The sequence below is a fragment of the Gadus morhua genome, chromosome 22 (assembly GCF_902167405.1).
Source record: "Gadus morhua chromosome 22, gadMor3.0, whole genome shotgun sequence".
In the NCBI taxonomy this organism is placed as follows: Eukaryota; Metazoa; Chordata; class Actinopteri; order Gadiformes; family Gadidae; genus Gadus; species Gadus morhua.
This window is the reverse complement of record NC_044069.1, coordinates 17,758,424-17,779,354: the sequence shown is the minus strand read 5'-3', so window position 1 is coordinate 17,779,354 and position 20,931 is coordinate 17,758,424. Positions and strand designations below refer to the sequence as shown.

General features: G+C 42.7%; 1 protein-coding gene across 2 annotated transcripts; it reads left to right on the top strand.

Moving 5' to 3' along the window:
* The first annotated feature begins 699 nt into the window (after positions 1-699).
* Positions 700-11,664, top strand: LOC115535260 (toll-like receptor 13). Of its 2 annotated transcripts, none has more exons than XM_030346314.1 (5): positions 700-900; positions 1,389-1,436; positions 2,077-4,719; positions 8,865-8,982; positions 10,281-11,664. In XM_030346314.1, the coding sequence occupies exons 3-5, from the start codon at positions 2,238-2,240 to the stop codon at positions 10,540-10,542; spliced, it is 2,862 nt and encodes a 953-aa protein (XP_030202174.1). In that variant the 5' UTR covers positions 700-900; positions 1,389-1,436; positions 2,077-2,237; the 3' UTR covers positions 10,543-11,664. The 2 variants fall into 2 exon arrangements, with proteins under 2 accessions (XP_030202174.1, XP_030202175.1); XM_030346315.1 differs by having other exon boundaries at positions 705-900; positions 4,575-4,719.
* Positions 11,665-20,931: the final 9,267 nt, after the last annotated feature.

The window sequence follows — 20,931 nt, the reverse complement described above, 5'->3', positions numbered from 1 at the left end:
CACAGTCACAGACTAATAACTGCAAGAGAGGATTTTGCGTTGGATCATGTGTGATATTTAACAAGGGTTTTGTAGTAGATATGGCGGGTGGAGATGCAGCAACCACAGGATGTCTGTTAACTTCCTGTTCGGGTTTCACAACTTTCTTGTCAGCAGCACAAGAAACACAAACTTGAAAAACAAAAAACTGCACTATTATTCGGATATACAGGGTTCTTCCCGTTCGTTTCGTCCCACCCCTAGTGCTAATAATGTAGTGGGCTGGTCTGGAGAGAAAATGCCAGGGCTGAATTTTTCTCCCAGTCCACCCCTGCCCGTTCACACCGCCCCTGCGACGTTCTAAAACCGTCTCGTTGCAAGCCGTTGCAAGGTGAATCTTTGGTCTGAACTGGGCTTAACACCCAGTTCAATTCTGCATGAAACCCATGTGGGCCATTGACATGGGACCATTAATTGAACCCGTGGATATTCCCATACAAGGCCCGTTTTTATGCTATGTTTAACATTAATAAATAAAATGTCCATAAAAAACACCAAATTAGAATAAACAGATTAATCTTCAATAATTTCAATCAAGTGTTTAAACTTCAAGGATGATGACATTATTGTGTGGAATCCTGGTTGCATATAGAGTGTGTCATTACGATATATATTACAAAAAAAGATTGTCAGTTCCCTTTCGAAAATTCCCCTTTTCTTACCTCATTTGACTACCCGCGTTTGCTTCAGCATTTACTACCCAATAGACCACACACGACAGACCATTTCCAACCAGCTTTTATCAATAACGCATTATTTTGATTCGCCAGACGCATCAGGAAAAGGACCAGATCGAGGAACATTTGTTTTTGTGGAATTTGGATATATTTTTATTATTTTTTAATAATAGAAAGATGTGCAGTAAGTATTTAACTCAATTGAACCCACTTCTTTCACTACAATACATCTAAAACACACTTACATTATCTTTCTGCAAAAAGGAAAGTAACATATTACCATTTCAAACATGTGTTTATTTTTGCCTTTAATGTTAGTTTGTGATGAAAATACTTTCTTTTTCATCGTGTTAATCATCAATATAAGAAAGCTTTGGAGAGGAGAGAGCAAACCAGTTAACGATCATTTAGGAGCTTTTTCTTTCAAAATCATAGAATGTGGAATTTAGCTGTTCTCTTAAAGCTTGGTTGTGCAACACGTCATGTTTTGGAATTGTGCAAATTTTAATTTAATGCTTGGATTGTTCTCAGCTTCAACTGAAAGTCCCTTTGGATAAATTAGGCCATCTAACGGCCTGAATAAATGCATCAATTAGGTATGGTAGCTAACTAAATATATGTGTAGAAGGTAAAGAAGGCCTATTAACTGATGCTTTCTTGATCTGTCCTCAGATGTGCTTGAGTGCTCTGGTTCTGGTTCTCCTTATGCAAAGAAGAGAGGTGAGTCAATGGGACACCAGGCATAATTACCGTACTCGACCAAGCCGTGAAAAATCTATGCATTTTATCTGTTATCTTCAGGGCTAACAGATAAGAGTGAAGCAAAACAGACACAGATGTCATAAAAAAATGCAACTCCAACAGAGAATGACATCCTTCGTATTAACAAGATATCTGAGTGACATACATGTCGGTTACAGAAGTAGAGAATGTTCTACTCCGTAAGATAACTCAATATGAATAATAACAAGGACTACTAGTTAACTTAATATAAATTTGAAGCAGGTCAGCTAACTGACTAAAAATAAATGTAAGCAACACCAGAACAACAGGTACATCACCTCCTCATGTTCAAATTCGTCAGAAAGGCCAGCACTGCTTAGCCTGTATATATGTTTTTTGTTATGGTTTAAAAAATGTATTAGGGAGGACTATGCCTATGATTCAAATTCATTATATTCCTTCAAAAGAAAAATTACCATGTGATTATGTTTAACTGAGGTTGTGTACGTCATTAAGGCCCATGGGTTTGAGATAAATCTCAAACCCATAGCATGAGGATGCTATGCTTCCATTCCAGTATTTTGATAGCAGATTGTAATGAGCGCTGTCTGTGTATCTTTGTGTGTCTGTTTGACAGTCTTTTAGGATTGGTGGTATTAACTTGAGGGATTCCTCGGACTGAATGAAACAAACTAACAAAACCAAAGATCTACTTGGTAGGACTTGAGATCCATTGTCTTGGAAATTACCAATAACAAACAAACTGCTCTGTGCACTTGAAAGAAAACGAAAATTACGATGCCGTTAAGGGGAAGTTGTTTTTATTCATTTGGAATATTATATTTCTTTCTGAACAGTTTTATTTTTCCAACTGCTAGTTACACGCTGAATAACTGCAGGATCACACAGAACACACAGGCCATCTGTCAAAAGAACAGTTTTAAAGTATTTCCAAAGGACATTCCAGCAAGAGTCAGAAGTATAGATCTGTCTAGAAACAACATTTCTACACTAAATAAAACAGATTTGAAAAATGTACCAAATCTGTTGCGCTTAGACCTGACACGCAACAGGATCTCCAAGATTGAATCTTCCACTTTTGTGGTTCAAATCTCTCTGAAGGTGTTAATTCTAAACAACAATAGGCTTTGTAAGCTGCAGGAGGGTATGTTTGATGGCTTAGTCAATCTCATTGAACTGCGTCTGACTTCCAATCAGATCCAAACTGTAGAACGGCCCTCTTTCAAGTCTCTGAGCAAGCTTAGGATTTTGGACCTAGGTCATAACAAACTGCGCCACTTAACAAACGTCTTCTTACAACATACACCACATTTACAAAACCTGTACATTCCAGCAAACAACATTTCCACTTTTCATTCATGGGAGCTGTCAAATAAGTCTACAGAACTTATTGTACTTGATTTGTCTCAGAATGAGCTTCAGTTCTTTAGGCTCACTGCAGGTATCTTTCCCAAACTCAAAACGTTGAACCTTAAGGATGGTATAGAGGATGGCATCGTCTGGGAGGTGAATGACAAATCGTACCTTAGAAATGTGGTTAGACTAGATATCAGTGGGGTTCGCTCCTCATTACATGGACTGCAGGAAGTGCTAGAGACATTTAACTCCTCCTCCTCACTGAAGTATCTGCAGTTAAACCATATAAATAACAGCCTGCAGGTTCTCATCAATGCTTCCTGCAAAAACCCAAAGCTGAGCTCTTTTGAAATCCAAAATAACGGCATCAAAGTAATTACATCAGACCTGCTGCACTTGTGTACTAATCTTAAAGCATTGGTCTTGGGGACGAATGAGTTAACTGACATTTCTGACGATTCGTTTCAATCTCTTAGACAGCTGAACACTTTAATCATAGAGTCTAACTGTCTCACATCGGTCCCCAATGCTGTAAGGAAAACTCAAATCATAAAACTGGATCTCAGCTTCAATAACATTAATGGTCTTCGCTGTGATGATTTTGCCAATATGACCCGTCTCCAAGGTCTCTATCTATACAATAATCCTCTCTCGTCCCTCAAGGATTGTGTTTTCAAAGATTTGGTCAATTTACATACATTAATGTTGCAAAACAGCAACATTGATCAATTAAACGGAGCCTTCAAAGAAAACACACCTAATCTTAAAACTCTTTCTTTGATAAACAATACACTCACTGTTCTAGATCATGGAGAATTTAAAGCACTGAATTCCCTCCAGACTTTGTTATTGAAAGGGAATAAATTAGAAAAATTTAAAGATGGGACTTTTTTTGGACTGTCCAGTCTTACACATCTTGATCTCGAATCAAATGAAATAATTGAAATTACAAACGGTGCTCTTGGTGACCTGAAAGCTTTAAAGACATTGAATTTGGGAAGCAATTGCATTAACTATGCATCGGTAGAGCCTATTCTGTATCCACCATTTGCTGAGCTTTCACAACTAGTTACATTGGATATTTCAAGTCAAAGCAGAACTCATAAGCGGTTAAACTTCCCTCAAAACTTTCTGCAAGGCCTGACAAATCTGTCAATACTCTATATCCATGGTAACCATCTTACATCCGTGCACCCAAACACCTTCAACTATACTCCTAATTTGAATGTAGTTGTTTTGTCTAACAATTTTTTAAGAGACATTCCCGACAATTTGTTTTCCCCAATTCAAAAACTAAAAAGTCTTTACATTTCAATGACAATGCTGAGGTCTCTAGATTTTCTGCTCCATGCTAACCTCACAGAGTTGGAGTTGTTGCAGGTGGGGTATAATACCTTTTCTGTGATTAGAGAACCAGTGATGCTGTCTCTGTCAGCACTTACTTACCTGTATATGCAGGGTAATAGCTTCACCTGTAACTGTGACAACGCGTGGTTCCTCCAATGGGTAATCACAAACAAGCAGACACAAGTGTTGGATGCGTACAACTTTGAATGCAGCTACCCTCCAAACCTTAAAGGTAGAAAATTGTTGCAGATTGACGTCCGTTCTTGTACAGTAGACATGGACTTCATCTGTTATATTTCAACGGCATGCGCGGTCATCATGACCCTAGCAGTCTCCTTCACCCACCATTTCCTACAATGGCATCTGGTCTACGCGTACTACCTCATGCTGGCCTTCCTCTACAACTCAAAGAACAAGGACAAGCCTGCTCATCAATACGACGCCTTCGTCTCCTACAATGCAAACGACGAGGGCTGGGTGCTGGGGGAGCTGCTGCCCAAGCTGGAGGACGAGCAGGGCTGGAGACTGTGTCTGCACCACCGAGACTTCCAGCCAGGTGAGGAGCCCTACCCTGAACATCCTCTGCACCCCCATTAGCATACAAGCTAACCTACACCTTTTTATACATCAAACTTGCCAGTGGATATGTTATTAGATGAACATATACATGGTAGGAGATTTTTTCCTGACTCAGAATGAGCCTTCGGTTGGTGACTGCAATAAGCATGAATGGTCCGTGTACAGTAAAGGCAATCAGAGTCTGTGTTACATTATGTAACAGAAAACAATACATTTTCATGTTGTTCATGACCATTTGATGAGCAAAAATGTATATTTTGCTTGAGTAAATGAAACCACATAAACAAAACTGATCAGATTAAAAATGGTATTACAACATAGGAAGGACCAGGGAATCGCATTGGTGGGTGACGACGACTGGTCCTTCATTTCAAAAGCACAAATAAAAAGATAACACAAATTAACCCTAACCCAACGCTACCGATCCCTCCTTCCACCCTCTCTTCCTCCAGTTCTTCATCATTAAATTCTAGCCTCTCTGCATGTCATGTATCCATTGAAACATATGTATTTTTTCAATCTTTGCTTTCAATCAATAATTCTTGGCTTTGAACCTTGTCTTATGCCCACTGATTATATCCGTCCAGTTCTGCATGTCAAATATAAATAATTTAACGTGACGCTAAATAGGGTGTTCAAATGCAAGTTTGAGTTTGCAAAGTTTGAGCCTTTCCGACATGGTGTATTTGAACCAGGGGCGTAGGAATAGGTTTAGCATTGGGGGGGACACACAGGGGTGGACTGGCCATCTGGCATACCGGGCATCGTCCCGGTGGGCCGTTGACCCAATGTGGGCCGGTCCGGTCCGCTATGTTTTCTTTTTTCCTCTCTCTCTAAATTCCCTCCAATTGGGCCGGCCAATGGGCTACAGAGAGCTAGCAGTGTGTTGCCAGCATCGACGCATATTATTGGTCTATGTTTGTCATTGTCAATCAATCATGGGCTGACTGGCTCAGAGAGCCCTGACAGTGCTGTCAATCACAACACAAACCAGGGTGGGCGGGACCTCATGGCATGGGCCGGAGTCGCGGGAGCCGGTACGGAGCTGAAAACGCCCGGGTGGTGCTGAAAAACGGCGACTTAAGCCTCTGGAGATGGAAGTTAAATGTTCAAAATTGACAGACCTATTTGGTGCCGGGGTCCACAACCCAGCAGGTGCTGCTGCGCCAGGAGACGAGCGAGTGGAGGCATATATGCTAAGTAACGTTAGCCTGGGGCTAGGCTACATTTTGAGACATGTCCAAAACAAAGTAGAAAACGTTTTTACATTGAATGTGATGTGACCTAATTAATTGCATACTTGTGACAACATATTAGCCGAGAGTTGAAGGGCTGTGACTGTTGGTAGTTGTGGTTGATTTTGTTTAAATATGCCGAATTGTGATATTATGGGTTATTATTGTTCAGATGATTTAGCTAAGCTAGCTAACATCTGCTAACGTCAGCAGTCTCTTGTTGCCATAGCAACAGTAAACATTGACACGGACTCATGAGCTGTAAATAGAGATGCAGAATCAAGCTGTATTGTAAATACAGATCAGATACTTTGAATTTTAGCACAAAATACAAGTAAACCTATAGGAAATTGAATTTATTGCAATCTTTCAATTAATTTATTGTTTACTGAGGTGATGACTATTGCATGTGGTGAGAGGAATGCAATATGTGTATTTTTAAAGGTTTATGTGAAGAAACATACTATGTGTGATAAAATGACGATTGGTAATTCATGAATGTCTCCTATATTCTCTGCTACTATCATCTCCTGTCAAACAGGTTTTCCTGACCTGCTAGAAGTTCTTCTATGATGAGAGAGAGAGAGAGAGAGAGAGAGAGAGAGATTCGTCCTGACTTTGTGATTTTATTATGCAACTTGTTTTGTCTCAGATTGAAACAAAAGGTTTGATTATGATTTCCTGGTTGAAGATTTTCATATTGATGTTAATTTCAAACATCTGTGTATCTTTTAAGTTCAATTAAAAGTTATGCAGGTAGGCCTTGGGGCTCTTTGGAGACTTAAGTCATCCTTCATGACAGATACATTTGTCACCAAGTGTCACTACATCAAAAAAGGCTACATGGCTATTGGCTACATATACTTGTCAGTACACAGATACTGAGTACAAGTTCTATTTGCTGTTTTTTTGTGTAGCTGGCTGGCTGCGGACGAGGAAGTACATTTTTATAACCATAAATAGAGAATACAATTTTTTTTACCTATAGCCGTGTGAAAAAGTCTAAGACATGAATTACAGGTCTGAATAGATATGCATTCTCATGCGTGTATGTGCACATGTAAACATACATGTGCACATACACGTATCTGAGAAAACCTGTAATTCATGTCTTAGACTTTCATACAGCTATAGATAATATATAATTTTTCAATTCTCTATTTATGGTTTCATAATGACTGAGTCACCGTTAAAACAAATGAGTTTCAGCTCTAATGCTGCTACTGTCTGTAATATGTTTCTATTTAGATTATTTGTCAGGATATTTTGTTATTGTCAGTCTGGTTTTAACTAATGCTGGGCTTACACCAAAAGATTTTCACAGTCACAGACTAAAAACTGCAAGAGAGAATTTAGCGTTGGATCAAGTGTGATATTTAACAAGGGTTTTATAGATCTGTAGATATGGGTGATGGAGATGCAGCGACCACAGGAGGTCTGTTAACTTCCTGTTCGGGTTTCACATCTATTTTGTCAGCAGCACCAGAGACACAAACTTGAAAAACAAAAACAGTAAAAAGCAACAACTGCTATTTACAGTGTTGTACTATTATTCGGATGGATGTACTTGATTAAATTGTTTTAATCAAGTACATACAGGCTTCTTCCCGTTCATCTCGTCCCACCCCTAGTGCTGATAATGTAGTGGGCTGGTCTGGACAGAAAATGCCAGGGCTGACTTTCTGTCCCAGTCCACCCCTGGGGACACATATCGGAAACCAGACGGATCTGTTAATGGTTTGAACAGAAATAGGTCATAAATTAACTACACTGCAAAATATTCACAAATATATTTTATTTGACTAAAAACAAACATTTTTAAATGTAAAGGAAAACACATATTGAATGGCAGTAATGCCATTCAATAAAAATGGCATTACTGCCATTCAACAGATTATGTTGTGTTTGAGACTCACCATGGAATGGCGTCATACAGAGGCGACTGCATGAGGAGCACAACTGACAATCTAAAACGCAGAGGAAGGGCCACACAAATTAAACAGAGATGCAAAATCACTTAAAACTCCCTCATAACATGAATGCAATCTGGTTTTATTATATCTGCTTACTTAATCTAATATTTTATCATTTTTAATCAGTATTGTTGGCCTAAAGTAAAGTGTGAAACAGAGCAGTTGTACGTCTGCGTTAGCATGTAAGCTAATGAATAGCTCAAAGCTGGCTAGCATTGACTGACTCACTAATCTCACTAGTCAGACCTTTTATTTATATTGTAAGTCTGATGACAAACTCAGAACAGTGTGTTTCCCTTTCTTTCGATTCATTTGTTTCATCCAATCATGTTTCTTGAGGTGGGGATCCAATCATGTTTCTTGAGGTGGGGATCTATCTGAACAACACAAACATGGTAGAAACACAGGTCGGCTTAGCTCAGGAGGTAGAGCATTTGTCTTTTAACCGAAAGGTTGCTAGTTCGATCCCCAGCTCCTAGATGAGTGTTGATGTGTCCCTGAGCAAGACACTTAACCCTAACTGCTCCTGACGAGCTGGCTGTCGCCTTGCATGGTTGACTCTGCCGTCGGTGTGTCAATGTTTGTATTAACCGATGTAAGTCGCTTTGGATAAAAGCGTCTGCTAAATGCCCTAATTGTAATTGTAATCGTAGAATATCATAACTATAACGTAAGAGGAAGCATGGCGTAACTCACCCATCACAGTTGTTGATTTCTGGCCCAGGCTCTGTGCCGTCTCACCCAAGTAGCTCTGCTATAACAGTCAGACTGCTGGACTTGAGATGACTGACTAGCCGAATGGTCTAAGGCAACTTAGATCAGTTTGGCTAGTGAGAGATTGGACCAAGAGAAAGTACAGAGAAGGGTACTTCAAATATTATTCAAATAAATATTCACTGACCGATGCTTTTCAGGTAAACCAATCATGGAAAACATTACAGATGCCATCTATGGCAGCCGGAAGACCATCTGTGTGGTCAGTCGCGATTACCTGGAGAGTGAATGGTGCTCCAGAGAGATCCAGGTTGCCAGGTAAGAACCCAGAGTTTACATGCATGACCAGAATATGGTTGTTCATTAAATCATGTTCACATGTGTACTTGTGGTCATATTGTACGACCCTCATGCATATTCCCTCAATCTGTAAAGTGCAACGGACCAAAGCCTAAAATACAAATTTGTGTCGGTACATCTTGCAGACGTGCTATAACGCTCTAACCACTGAGCCAGAAGTTTGCAACCGGCAAACCCAGTTGGTGTATATAACCATCTTAATTAATAGCTTCCATAGGTAAGAATCAAGAGCCTTTATTGGGGTGAAATTATTTAGGAATTCGCAGATATTACTGAGTGAAATGCAATGTTGTTTCGGGTCCACCACACCAGACTCTGCATGGCCCAATTCAGATTTTAGGCCACTCCCGTCACTTATTTCTGACCAATCAGGGTATCTTTGCCCTGACTGGCCTAAAACGTAGGGAGAACGGGAGTAGAATTTTACTTCAAAATCTTGCTTTTCCTCTCTCTCTCTTAACAACTCTCAAATCATATTTACACCAAATTTTAGGCCTCAATAGTGAGGTTAACCCATAGCGAATCTGTCACTCTATAAGACAAGCAGTCCGGTTCAACAGTGGAAACATGCCCCCTAATACATCACTCACCTCAATTAAATCAAGACATAAGGCCAGTCAGGGTTCAGGGAACATGTATTAAGACATTGAATGTTAAGGGTGTTATTTTAACCATAATCATATGGGCAACTGGGCCTGTGCAAACATTTTAAAGGGAAAATATTGTATGGCAATAACACAGTGCAAAAAGATGAGACAAGTGACCAAAACAATAATGGTGTAACTTATTTTCTCGCAATATGTCTCAGTGACTGCCCATGGTACATGAGGTGTCTGCGGAAAGAATCCTGCATTTACCCTATTTGAGCAGGTCACCCAATTGTCCACCACACGTGTGTAAGGAAAAAGAACCAGACTTTAGGGGACTGAACGATTAAAACACCACATCACAACCTGGTTATTGTTTCATAACTGACTTGCTGATCAATGATTGGCTACATCAATGCATGGACAATGTAGCAAGTTGAAAATGTGTCAAAAAACATAATCAAGTAAAGTATTTGAGTATAGTCAGAAAGTATTTCTACTCAAGGACCAATTCAACCCTGTAGATAGGTATGGTGTGCTGCTGGGTGGGGTTGGGTGCCCGGGGTACAATGATGTCTTCATATGGGCATGAGCCCAGGCCAACCTTCCCCTAAAGGTTAAAGAGCTCACATATATAAAAAAACAACTCTCCCTGTTCCATTTCCCCAGCTTCCGTCTGTTTGACGAGCAGAAGGACGTGCTGATCCTGGTGTTCCTGGAGGACATTCCCATGCAGCAGCTTTCTCCGTACTACCGCATGCGGAGGCTCCTGAAGAGACAAACCTACCTGAGCTGGTCCCGCGCAGACACACACCCAAACCTGTTCTGGGAGAAGCTCCGGCAGGCCCTGAAGACCCAGGAGCACCCAATGGGGGAGCATATACTGCTCACCGTGGAGGACGGACCCCCTGGAGAGAGACCAGACCAGTAAAAGGCTAAGAAATGGGGGGGGGGGGGGGGGGGATAGAGATATCCAAGGTCTGTATTTGGAGGGAAAGTGAAACAGTTCCCCTTGACAGCTTTGTGTATTGTAATACACCTTCTTAATCTGGTTAATGGGTACATTTGGTGTGGATTTGTATTCATTGTTGACGTTGGTGTAAACATTGTCTACTGTTTTCCAATTTGTGCGGTTGGGCGTTTCTACTTCTAATGAAATCTGGGGAAAACTGGTTTGGTTGGAGGTGGAGGTTTGTCTTCGACAATGAAGACACCTTCAGGGTGGGAGTTCTGTTGTTTGCCAATCGTTGAGTTTATTAGCTCAAGTGCTAACCAATCATTAGCATGCAAAGGTATGTAGTCTGCCATCACTATAACAAGGGTGAAGTTCCCTAAGTGTATGGAAAGGCCTGCATTTCAAGATATGTTCCAGATCGGGTGGGCAAAAAATGTCCTTGACATTTGTGTCTGTGTACCAAACAACGTTATCGCTTGTTTCTTTGCGTAGCCCTATAACTTATTATTGTATCAAGGCCTTACTTAAAAGGGGAAACTATGGTCATTGTTAATTTGAAATTAAACTTTTTTTCTTTTCTAAAACACATATCAAAGAATGCAACTTTCTAAGCCTGACTTTGCCCGTGCACATTGCTGTGAATTGAACCCTAGAGGGCTGCCATGTATATAGCGCCATTGATAAAAGTTTATATTAATCAAATAGTTTGTGTAAGAATCACGTTTTATGATGGATAAGTAGGATTAAGGATCAATGCAGGTTCAATATTAACCTAATTTAGAAGATGAATCTGAAACTGCTGTTTTTCTTCAATATTAATTTAATTATAAGTAAAATTCTTGTACACAGAAGATATTTTTTTCTATATCACTGTTACGCTGCACTAGACTTTTACACCTTAATCCTATCACTATGCCATATGTCATGATTAAATACACATGTATACAGTGGTGTATAGTAACAAAGTAGAAATACTTTGTTTCTGTACTTTTACTTTTTACTTTTGGGGGATTTGTACTTGACTACATTTAGTATTTACATTTCTAGCAACTTTCACTTTTACTCGGCTACTTTTCCTAAATAAAAGGTATACTTTAACTTTGATACATTTTCCCTTTGCATCTTTGTTTCTCGCTACAAAATAAAAGCTGAAGAAATTAGAAATGTCATGACGTTGGGACGTGGGAACAGGAGGTTTGGCCAATCAATGTTGGTCCTAGCTAGATTGGTAATTTGATTGACAAGTGCTCTCAACCACCACCAAATTTTCTTTATGTTTCGATTTGACCCGATTTGAGATGGAGATGGACACCTGTCCAATAGTAATTAGGGGCGAGGAAGGGCCATCAGACCTGTCACTCAAACTTGCGCCAGTTGTAAGGAGATTTGGTTCATGATGTATATGTTGAGCTGGCGTTGATTCTACATAGTTCTCTGGTTTATGATCTTTAAGTTCTTGTAAGAATATTTCAAGTTGAAGTTCTACGTAAATGTAAAGGATGTTTTATTTTAGCTCATGTACTAAACATGCATTTACTGTAGCTGTGTCAATGCTTAGTTGATATATAAAATATAAAAAAGCGGAGCATAGATGCCTCTATTATTAACAACTACAGTCAAATATCAAATCTACCTCTCATAAGTAAAAGCATTGAGAAAGTTGTCTTCCAGCAACTTCACTTTCTGGCTTCAACTGGCTCCTATGAAATCTTCCAATAAGGATTTCAACCATAACATACTTTTGGAAAAACTGCGGAGCCACTGGCAGGGGCCTGGGGAGATCCTTGACAGAGTGTCCGAGGTGGTGTACCGCCTGCGGATGCCTGGGCCAGGCACCCGGGGGCGTATGATGATAATGCACTGGGACAGACTCTCATCGCACCACTCCCTCTCCCCAGTTGATGCTGGGGAGGGAGGCGGAACTCCCCGTGGTTCCCCGGTCGGCTCCCCTGACCCTGCCGGCTGCAGTTGCCGCTCCTGGGGGGATCCAGCGGCCTAACCGGCGGCGCCGGGCCCCTGAATACTTTAAGGACTATGTTTTGGGTGATGGGGTCGTCAGGGGACGACTGAACCCCCAGGCGGGAGCTGTGTGGCGAACACTGGCGTGGACGCCTCTTCAATGTGGGTGCAGGGGATCCTGGGAACTAGTTGGTTGCCTGTTGTATAAAGGCCCATCTGGGTCCTATGAATTTGTTAGGACAAGTGTGGTTAATGGGTTTGGATGGTTCATTGTTGGTGTGTAGTTGTGTGTTGTTCTGTTATCATGTTGTGTTCATCGTTGTCGCCACCGTCATGGAGAGTGTCAATTTCGATTGTTGGGTATGATTTGTTCTATGGATAATGTTGGTCTTCAATAAAGGTAGTTTGTGTCGAGCGGTGTGTGGGGCGCAGAACAATGGTTAACTCACTCTGTGTACTTCTTGGCCGCTGCTACAATATCATATTATACTTATGCCTTGCTCAAACTATGCGTCCGTCGACGGATGACCAAGGGCGTGTCTGATGTATAGGGGACTAGTCTTTGTAGATGCATTCTACTACTACTACTCTTCGTCCCCTATGGGACATAAGGCTTCAATGAGCACTTTCAATTCCACTCGGTCCCTGGCAGCATGTTGGGCCTCTCCCCATGACAGGTTAATCTGTTTCAGCTCTTGTGTCACAGTTCTGCGCCAGGTGGTTTTTGGCCTCCCAGGTTTTATTTTGTCTGGTGCTGTCCATCTTAAGGCGACCTTTGTGATGCGGTCCTGCTCCATCCTCAATACATGTCTTAGCCATCTCAGGTGTCCGTTTGTAATCTCCTTGGTGATGCTCCAGCCTCCTGTTTTTTTGTACAGGTCATTGTTGGAGATTTTATTAGGCCAAAAGATTTGGCATTTTCGTCGGAGGCATCCATTATGGAACACTTCAATTCTCCTCATGTCTGTTTTTACAACCCGCCAGCTCTCTGAACCGTACAGCAGAACAGACTCTACATTGAATAGGAGCATCTTTGATTTAAGGCTGTATTGTTTTGATCTCCAGATGGGACAGAGTTGGGAGAAGGCACCCTGAGCCTTTCCCAGCCTTGCTTTGACGTCTTTTCATGCCCCACTGTCCTTGCTGATTAGACTGCCCAGATAGGTAAAATCTTCCACAAACTCAAGTGGTTCCTCATTAACAAGGATGGGTGCTGTTGGGATGGAGTTGACACACATCACTTGTGTTTTGGAATTGTTGATACTGAGCCCATCAGTTTTAGTTTGTATGTTGTACTGGTTGGTTGAGAGCAAGATCATCAGCGAAGTCGAGATCTTTCAGCTGGGAGAACAGTCCACTGGATGCCTCTGGGTCTGTCTGCTGTATTGTTGTTTGTGATCCAGTCTATGGCGACCAGGAAGAGGATAGGGGAGATGATGCATCCCTGTCTCACTCCGGACTGCACGGAAAACCACTCAGAGAGGTCATTTCCCATGATGATCCTACACTCAAAATGTTTATAGAATGCTTTTATGATTGAGATGATCTTTGATGGTATTCCATAGGAGTGCGTTATCTTCCAGAGGGTGTTTCGGTGGACACTGTAAAAAGCCTTCCTGAAGTCCACGAAGTTGATGAAGAGGGGTGTTCCATTCCAAGCACTGTTCCATGATGATACGCAGAGCAAAGATCTGCGTATCTTTACATAATAAATCCCTTTGTTAGTTTAGTTACAAACAAACCCGAGTTTAGCTGAAGCAAAGTAAAATACTACACATAAAGGTAAAATAGGACTTAGGCTTCTGGTTATTCTGTGTTTTTGTCCACCATGTGTCTGCTTGTCGTGCCTCTGACACCTCTCACCTGTACATCCTGCCTTCGTCAGTTTCCCGCCTTTTTTCCTGCTCATCTGTTCACCTGTTCACCTCAGCCTATTTATACCCTGTATAATATTTTTGGTGCCCCCTTGTCAGATTGCTGTTTGCTGTTTCTTAGCTCACCTAGTTAGTTCTCTCTGTCATTTGTCTGCCTGTCTCCCTACTTGTCTACCTGTTTTGGGATTTAACCACAGTTTTGACCTTTTGCCATTCTCTGGACTACAACCCTAATGCTAACCCGGCTATTCTTACTTTGTCTGGTTTTTGTTCCTGTTTTTGTCAACAGCAACAGTTTGTGTTCTTACATTTCCTCCTCAGAAACAGGGGTCGATATTTGTTGTTATTTGAGCTGAAGCCTTGCTCTGCTTTAAATACATCTTTGGAACTTTACTCTGCTTTTGGGTTCAGATTTCACACACACCTGACATTTATGTATGTTGCCTACTTAGACCCAACCTAACACCCAGTTCCATCCTGCATGAAACCCATGTGGCCCATTGACATGAGGCCATTATCGAACCCGTGGATATTCCCACACAAGGCCTGTTTTTATGTTATGTTTAACAATAATAAATAAAATGTCCAAAACAACAAATTAGAATAAACAGATTCATCTTCAATAATTTAAATCAATTTGTTTAAACTTTAAGGATGATGACGTTATTGAGTTGAATCCTGGTTGCATATAGACAGTGTCATTTATATTATTTTTTAAAAAAAATGAGTGTGTCAGTTCCCTTTAGATAATTCCCCTTTTCTTACTTCATTTGAATACTTCCTTTAGCTTCATCATTTACAACCCAATAGACCACACACAAAAGAGCATTTCCAACCAGCTTTAATCTCAATAACACATTATTTTGATTCTCCAGATGCATCAGGAAAGAGAGCAGAACGAGGAACATTTGTTTGTGTAGAATTTGGATATGATTCTTCTTCTTACTGTGTTTAGTTTTTGTTCCGTTTTTTGACAACAGCAACATTTTGTGTTCTTGCATTTCGTCCTGAGAAACAGGGGTCGATTCATGTTGTTGTTTGAGCTGAAGCCTTGCTCTGCTTCAAATACGTCTTTGGAACTTTACTCTGCTTTTGGGTTCAGATTTCACACACCAGACATTTATGTATGTTGCCTACTTAGAACCAACCTGACACCCAGTTCAATCCTGCATGAAACCAATGTGGGCCATTGACATAAGGCCATTATCGAACCCGTGGATATTCCCATACAAGGCCTGTTTTTATGTTATGTTTAACATTAATAAATAAAATGTCCATAACAAAACAACAAATTATAATAAAGTGTTTTGGTCACACAGTGTTTTGGTCACCTTTTGTCTTCACCAGTTCCCATAGGCGGCGGAACAGAGATGTGTTGGTTCCAACCAGTACAGGGGTTTGTTGTTGGCTTCTTGGCTCAGGACAAATTAAGGTGAGCACTTCAACTCGTCCCGACACACCAGTGATCTCCTCTGCAAACTCCATCTCACCAACAACGTATCCTTTGTAAGGATACTCGCCGTCAGCAAGGCCCCAGAGTCCAAGGCCAGAGAGGGGTTTATCGGGACATCAGGTAAGTGTTTGTTATCCCTGCTTTCAAAAATAATAGTCACGTTAGACCCACTGTCGATGAGAGCATCTCAGACTAAATCATTAACTTTGATGGTGTGAATAAAGGATGGACCTACAAGACCTTCAGGTAAGTCGGTGTTAGGTTCTGGAACTTTAACCTTGTTGGTTCTAGCTACTCGTCGTTTCTCTTTGTCTTAGCACTCACCTTCCTCTGCTAAGAGTGTTGCCTGCTCCAGCCAGTTGTCTAAAGACTCTTCTCCAGCGGGGGTGGGACTGACCCCGGAAAATGTCCGTAGACATCTGTATGGGTGACTCTCAGGTTGCTTGTTTGTTCTGCTCATAACATCACCGACTGCACGGATGATGTCTTCAGGGTTGCTGTTACTCTCTTTGGTGGGGGAACATAGACCTTGGATGTCCTCTAAGGTTCTCCCTTACCTCTGCAAAAGGGTAAGTAGCTTCTCTTCAAAGTTATCAAACTGAGGCTATGTGTAGTAGACACTATTCCAACCACTTCCTCCACTTATAGGCATTACTATCTCAGGTGGGATTTTAGAGGGGTCGATCTCTTCACGACACTCACATAACACCTTCAGGCACTCCATGTAACAAGAGGGCATGCTTTAAAGGGGACATATTATGAAAACAGCACTTTTCCTGGGATTTGGGGCATTGTTGTGGGTAGATGGCTCTCCCACACGCATACAAACTTTGAAACAAGTCTGTACATGATTTTTTGAGTGAGATACGCATTTCTGGAGGCAGCCCGCCTCCAGCTACCAAACGAGCGAGTCATTTTCGGCGCCCCCTCCTACTTAGGAAGGGGGCACATTTGAATATTACCTCCCACTTCCCCACTCCCCTCCAATCAGAGCATCATTAAGATTTTGTGGACCAGCGGAAGAGCAGCTTCGGCAGGGGGAACTCGGCGCTAGCCCTGCAGCTAAGCTCCGGGAGTACAATCCCTTTCTCTGGCGCCGAGCTCAACCCGCCGGAGCTGCCGCCGAAGGGAAGTCGGGAGGAGGAGACATGGAGTAGAAAGGGATTACACTCCCGGAGCTGAGCTGCCGGACTGCCGCCGAGCTACCCCAGCTGGAGCTGCTTGTCCGCCGGAGCTGCCAATAAACAATTAAACAATCACAAGAATAGGGAACGCTAAAGCCTCTGTCATGCTCTGCCATGCTCCTCCCAAGATCGTCCCATAATAGTCAGTAGTTAATCAATGAATATTCCTAGTATATAACAAGCCTTTGTTGACCTATCATTACAAAGGAAAATGGATACGCATACCCCCAAGAAAAACACGGTTGCATCTCGTACCCCGCGCCAAATCCTCAAGCAATGCCAAAGCTGCCATATTTTAGCTCGTAATAGCTCTTCATTGTGGTGATCTACCGTCCTCCAGGTCCGCTTCGTGACTTCTACGACAAGATGGATGCCCTTCTCAGCTGTTTTCCTGAAAATGGCACACCACTTGTTATCCTCTGGGACTTCAACATCCTACTAGAGAAGTTGCAATCACCTGAATTAACCAACTTTTTCGCCACCTATGACCTAACACTATCCCCTTCTCCTCCCACACACAGGGCCGGGAACCAACTTGACCTGATTTTCACAAGGTCCCGCGGCACCTCTACTCTCTGTTACTCTCGCTTTGTTGCTTTTTCTCTCCCCTTGAGGTCCTCCCCCCTCCTCTCTAGTCCCCACATTGTCCCCACCCGCCGTAACCTCAAATCTCTCTCTCCCTCTACGTCTTCTCTCTGTCTTCATTACCTTCTGTCGAACGATTCTCTCAACTATCCACCGAGGAATCCTCCGACACTCCTCCTCTTTGGACTCCCTCTGTCCCTTCCACTTCAGACCTGTGCGATCCTCCCTCCCCTACACCTCCTCCCTGCCTCACTGCTGATGACTTTGTTACCGACTGTACCCAGAAGGTAAAGGACATTAGCTCCTCTTTTATCCCTGCCTCCATCTTCCTTCCTCCCATCCCAACTCTGTCTTTACTCAATTTATCACTCTCACCTCCGACGAGGTCAACAGAATAATAACATCTAACCATGCCACCACCTGCCCCCTTGACACTATCCCTTCCTCTCTCCTCCAGGCTGTCTCAAGCGACATCCTGCCATTTCTCACCTCACTTTTCAACTCAGGCATTGTTCCAGAACCTTTGTAGACTGCCAGAATACACCAACATCAAGAACTACGGACCGGTTTCTCTTCTTTCATTCCTCTCTAAAACACTGGAACGTGCCATAGCTAACCAACTGTCCTCCTATCTCTCATCTAACAACCTTCTTGACCCTCAACAGTCAGGCTTCAAGAAGGCACACTCCACTGAGATGGCTCTCCTCGCGGTGACTGGGTCCCTCCATGCAGCCAGAGCATGGAGGGCTGCATTGGTTCTCATTCTCCTCGACCGTTCTGCAGCATTTGAACCACCAGATCCTGCTTGCCACTCTTGCTGAACCTGGCATTGCTGAATCTGCCCTTTCCTGGTTCACATCCTACCTGACGAATCACACTTATCAGGTAACATGGAATGGCTCCTTGTCCATACCTTGCACCATTGAAACTGGTGACCCTCAAGGCTCGGTACTGGGGCCTCTTCTGTTCTCCCTCTATACCAGATCCCTGGGCTCTGTAATTACAAAACACGGCTTTTCCTATCACTGCTATGCTGACGACACTTACTGCTATTTCTCTCTTTCCCCTCATCTGACAAAGCCCTGATTGCAACACGCATATCTGAGTGTCTGGCAGACGTCAGCACTTGGACACTGCCCATCACCTGAGGCTTAACCTCAACAAGACTGAGCTCCTCCTAATGCCAGAGAGAGATTGCCCACACATGGACTTACTGGTCACTGTGGAGAACATAAATGTATCTCCTCCTCCAACTTCCAGAAACCCCAGTGTGGTACTGGACAAGTTATGGTCAGTTATGCTGCATCGCAAACATCACTGCGGTGGCCCGATCCTACAGATTTGCACTTTACAACATCCGCAGGATCCGGCCCTTCTTCACAAGGGAAGCAGCTCAGCTTCTAGTCCAATCCCACCAATCACACGGCTATAATAATCTAGAACTTGAACTTTAACTTTAAAGGTCATGAAACCTTGTGAAAGGTGTACAAGGGTCTTTGTGTGGTAGACAAGGTAGCAAAAGGAAATATTTCAAACCAAAAGGGGAATCTGTCCAATTCTGACGACCCGTGAGAAGAACAAAAGGGATATGACCTAAATGCATACGAGAACTCGCAATGGGAATAAAAAGGCTTGTAGAAAGAAAGAATCAGTTCAACAAACTGCAGTAGTTCTCCTTAGTACATTAATATCCATATGTGAGATGAATGAAAGGAATATTAAAAAACATATCTTATGATATGCAAAATAACTAAAAATATAGAAACAAAAGTGTAATATAGTAGATTATAGGCAGGCAAAGTGCTTCTTGCAAAGGAACTGCATTTTATTTTATTATCTAAAAAATATTAAAACAATTTCGGTAAGGATAGGGTCAATCCTTACCGTTATGACACACGGTAAATTGGATTGTAGGATTAGGGTTATAAAATTCAGTTATGGTGAGGACATATGAGTTTAATCTATTATGTGAATAACCTATACACTATGAAGTAAAAGCAACAACAGCAACTGAATGCTGCACACAGGATCCAATATCCTCCAGCGACCAACAAACGGCCAAATAAAATTGGATTCTATTGTTTCCGATAGTATTCGATATGGGGAATTAATGAGAGGCATTTATCTCGTAACTATTATTACTTATGGAGACAACTTGTGTCTTGTCGAATGATCAATGATTTGCAAAAAATGCTTACATCTTATTCAAGTTTATATTGGATGTCCCCCCCCCCCTCCCATATATAAATGAGTGAATAGACTCCACTTCTGAAATAATTCACACAAACAAAACAGCTTTAAAATGTTTCGTTAATGTTGTATCGTGATATGTATCGGGCTCAGTGGTCTGGACCACAAATACGATTTGCACTTTATACCTCTATGCCTATTTTTAGACAGTGAATGGTGCTGCATTTGTGGATGTGTGGCTCTGTAAAATAGGTAAATATGTTTAGTGATGGCCCGACATGGATTCATGTCTTACTACTATATAATAGCAGGCCTGTCTGACAAGTTACTCCTCCACACGTGGTCAAGTGCGCTTGTGCCAAGCAGCCCGCAGCTCAAACACACACAGCACACACACAAACACTGCACGCAGACACACACACACACACACACACACACACACACACACACACACACACACACACACACACACACACACACACACACACACAGGGCCGTAGCACCAAATCCTGGGCCCCTATACTATAGGTACTGTTGGGCCCCCCTGCGCCAGGTTGTTGACGGGGGGGGGGGTCGGGTCCGGGTTGATTAATGACGGGGGGGGGGGGGGGGGGGGGGGGGGGGGGTAATAATTATTACCCAGCTCTTTCAACATCCCGCAATGTCTTGCCATATTTCCCCCCCTCCCCCCTTCCGACTGTTCCGACTGACGAGGACGACTCCGCTCCGTCCCCAGAATGACGGGCTGGTGGAGAGGTTTAGCCCCACCCTGGCCACCCAGCCCGCCATCCTCACCAGCCAGCACCAACGGGACTGGGACCGCTACCTTCCCCTGGTCCTGTGGTCCTATCGGACTGCAGTGCAGGAGTCCAGCCACTGCACGCCGGCTGCCCTCATGTTTGGGCGGGAGCTCCGGACACCGGTGGACTTGGTGTTCGGGTCCCCGCCAGAGCCTGACATTGCTGGGGGTGCAGCGATGGACTATTTCCGTAGGCTGATGGATGGCCTGCTGGTGGTCCGTGACTACACCCGCCAGGCTCAGGCTGCCTCGGGGTTGAGGCAGAAGAGGGGCTATGACACGCTGTCGGGGACGAGCGTTCACACCCGGGGACAGGGTGTG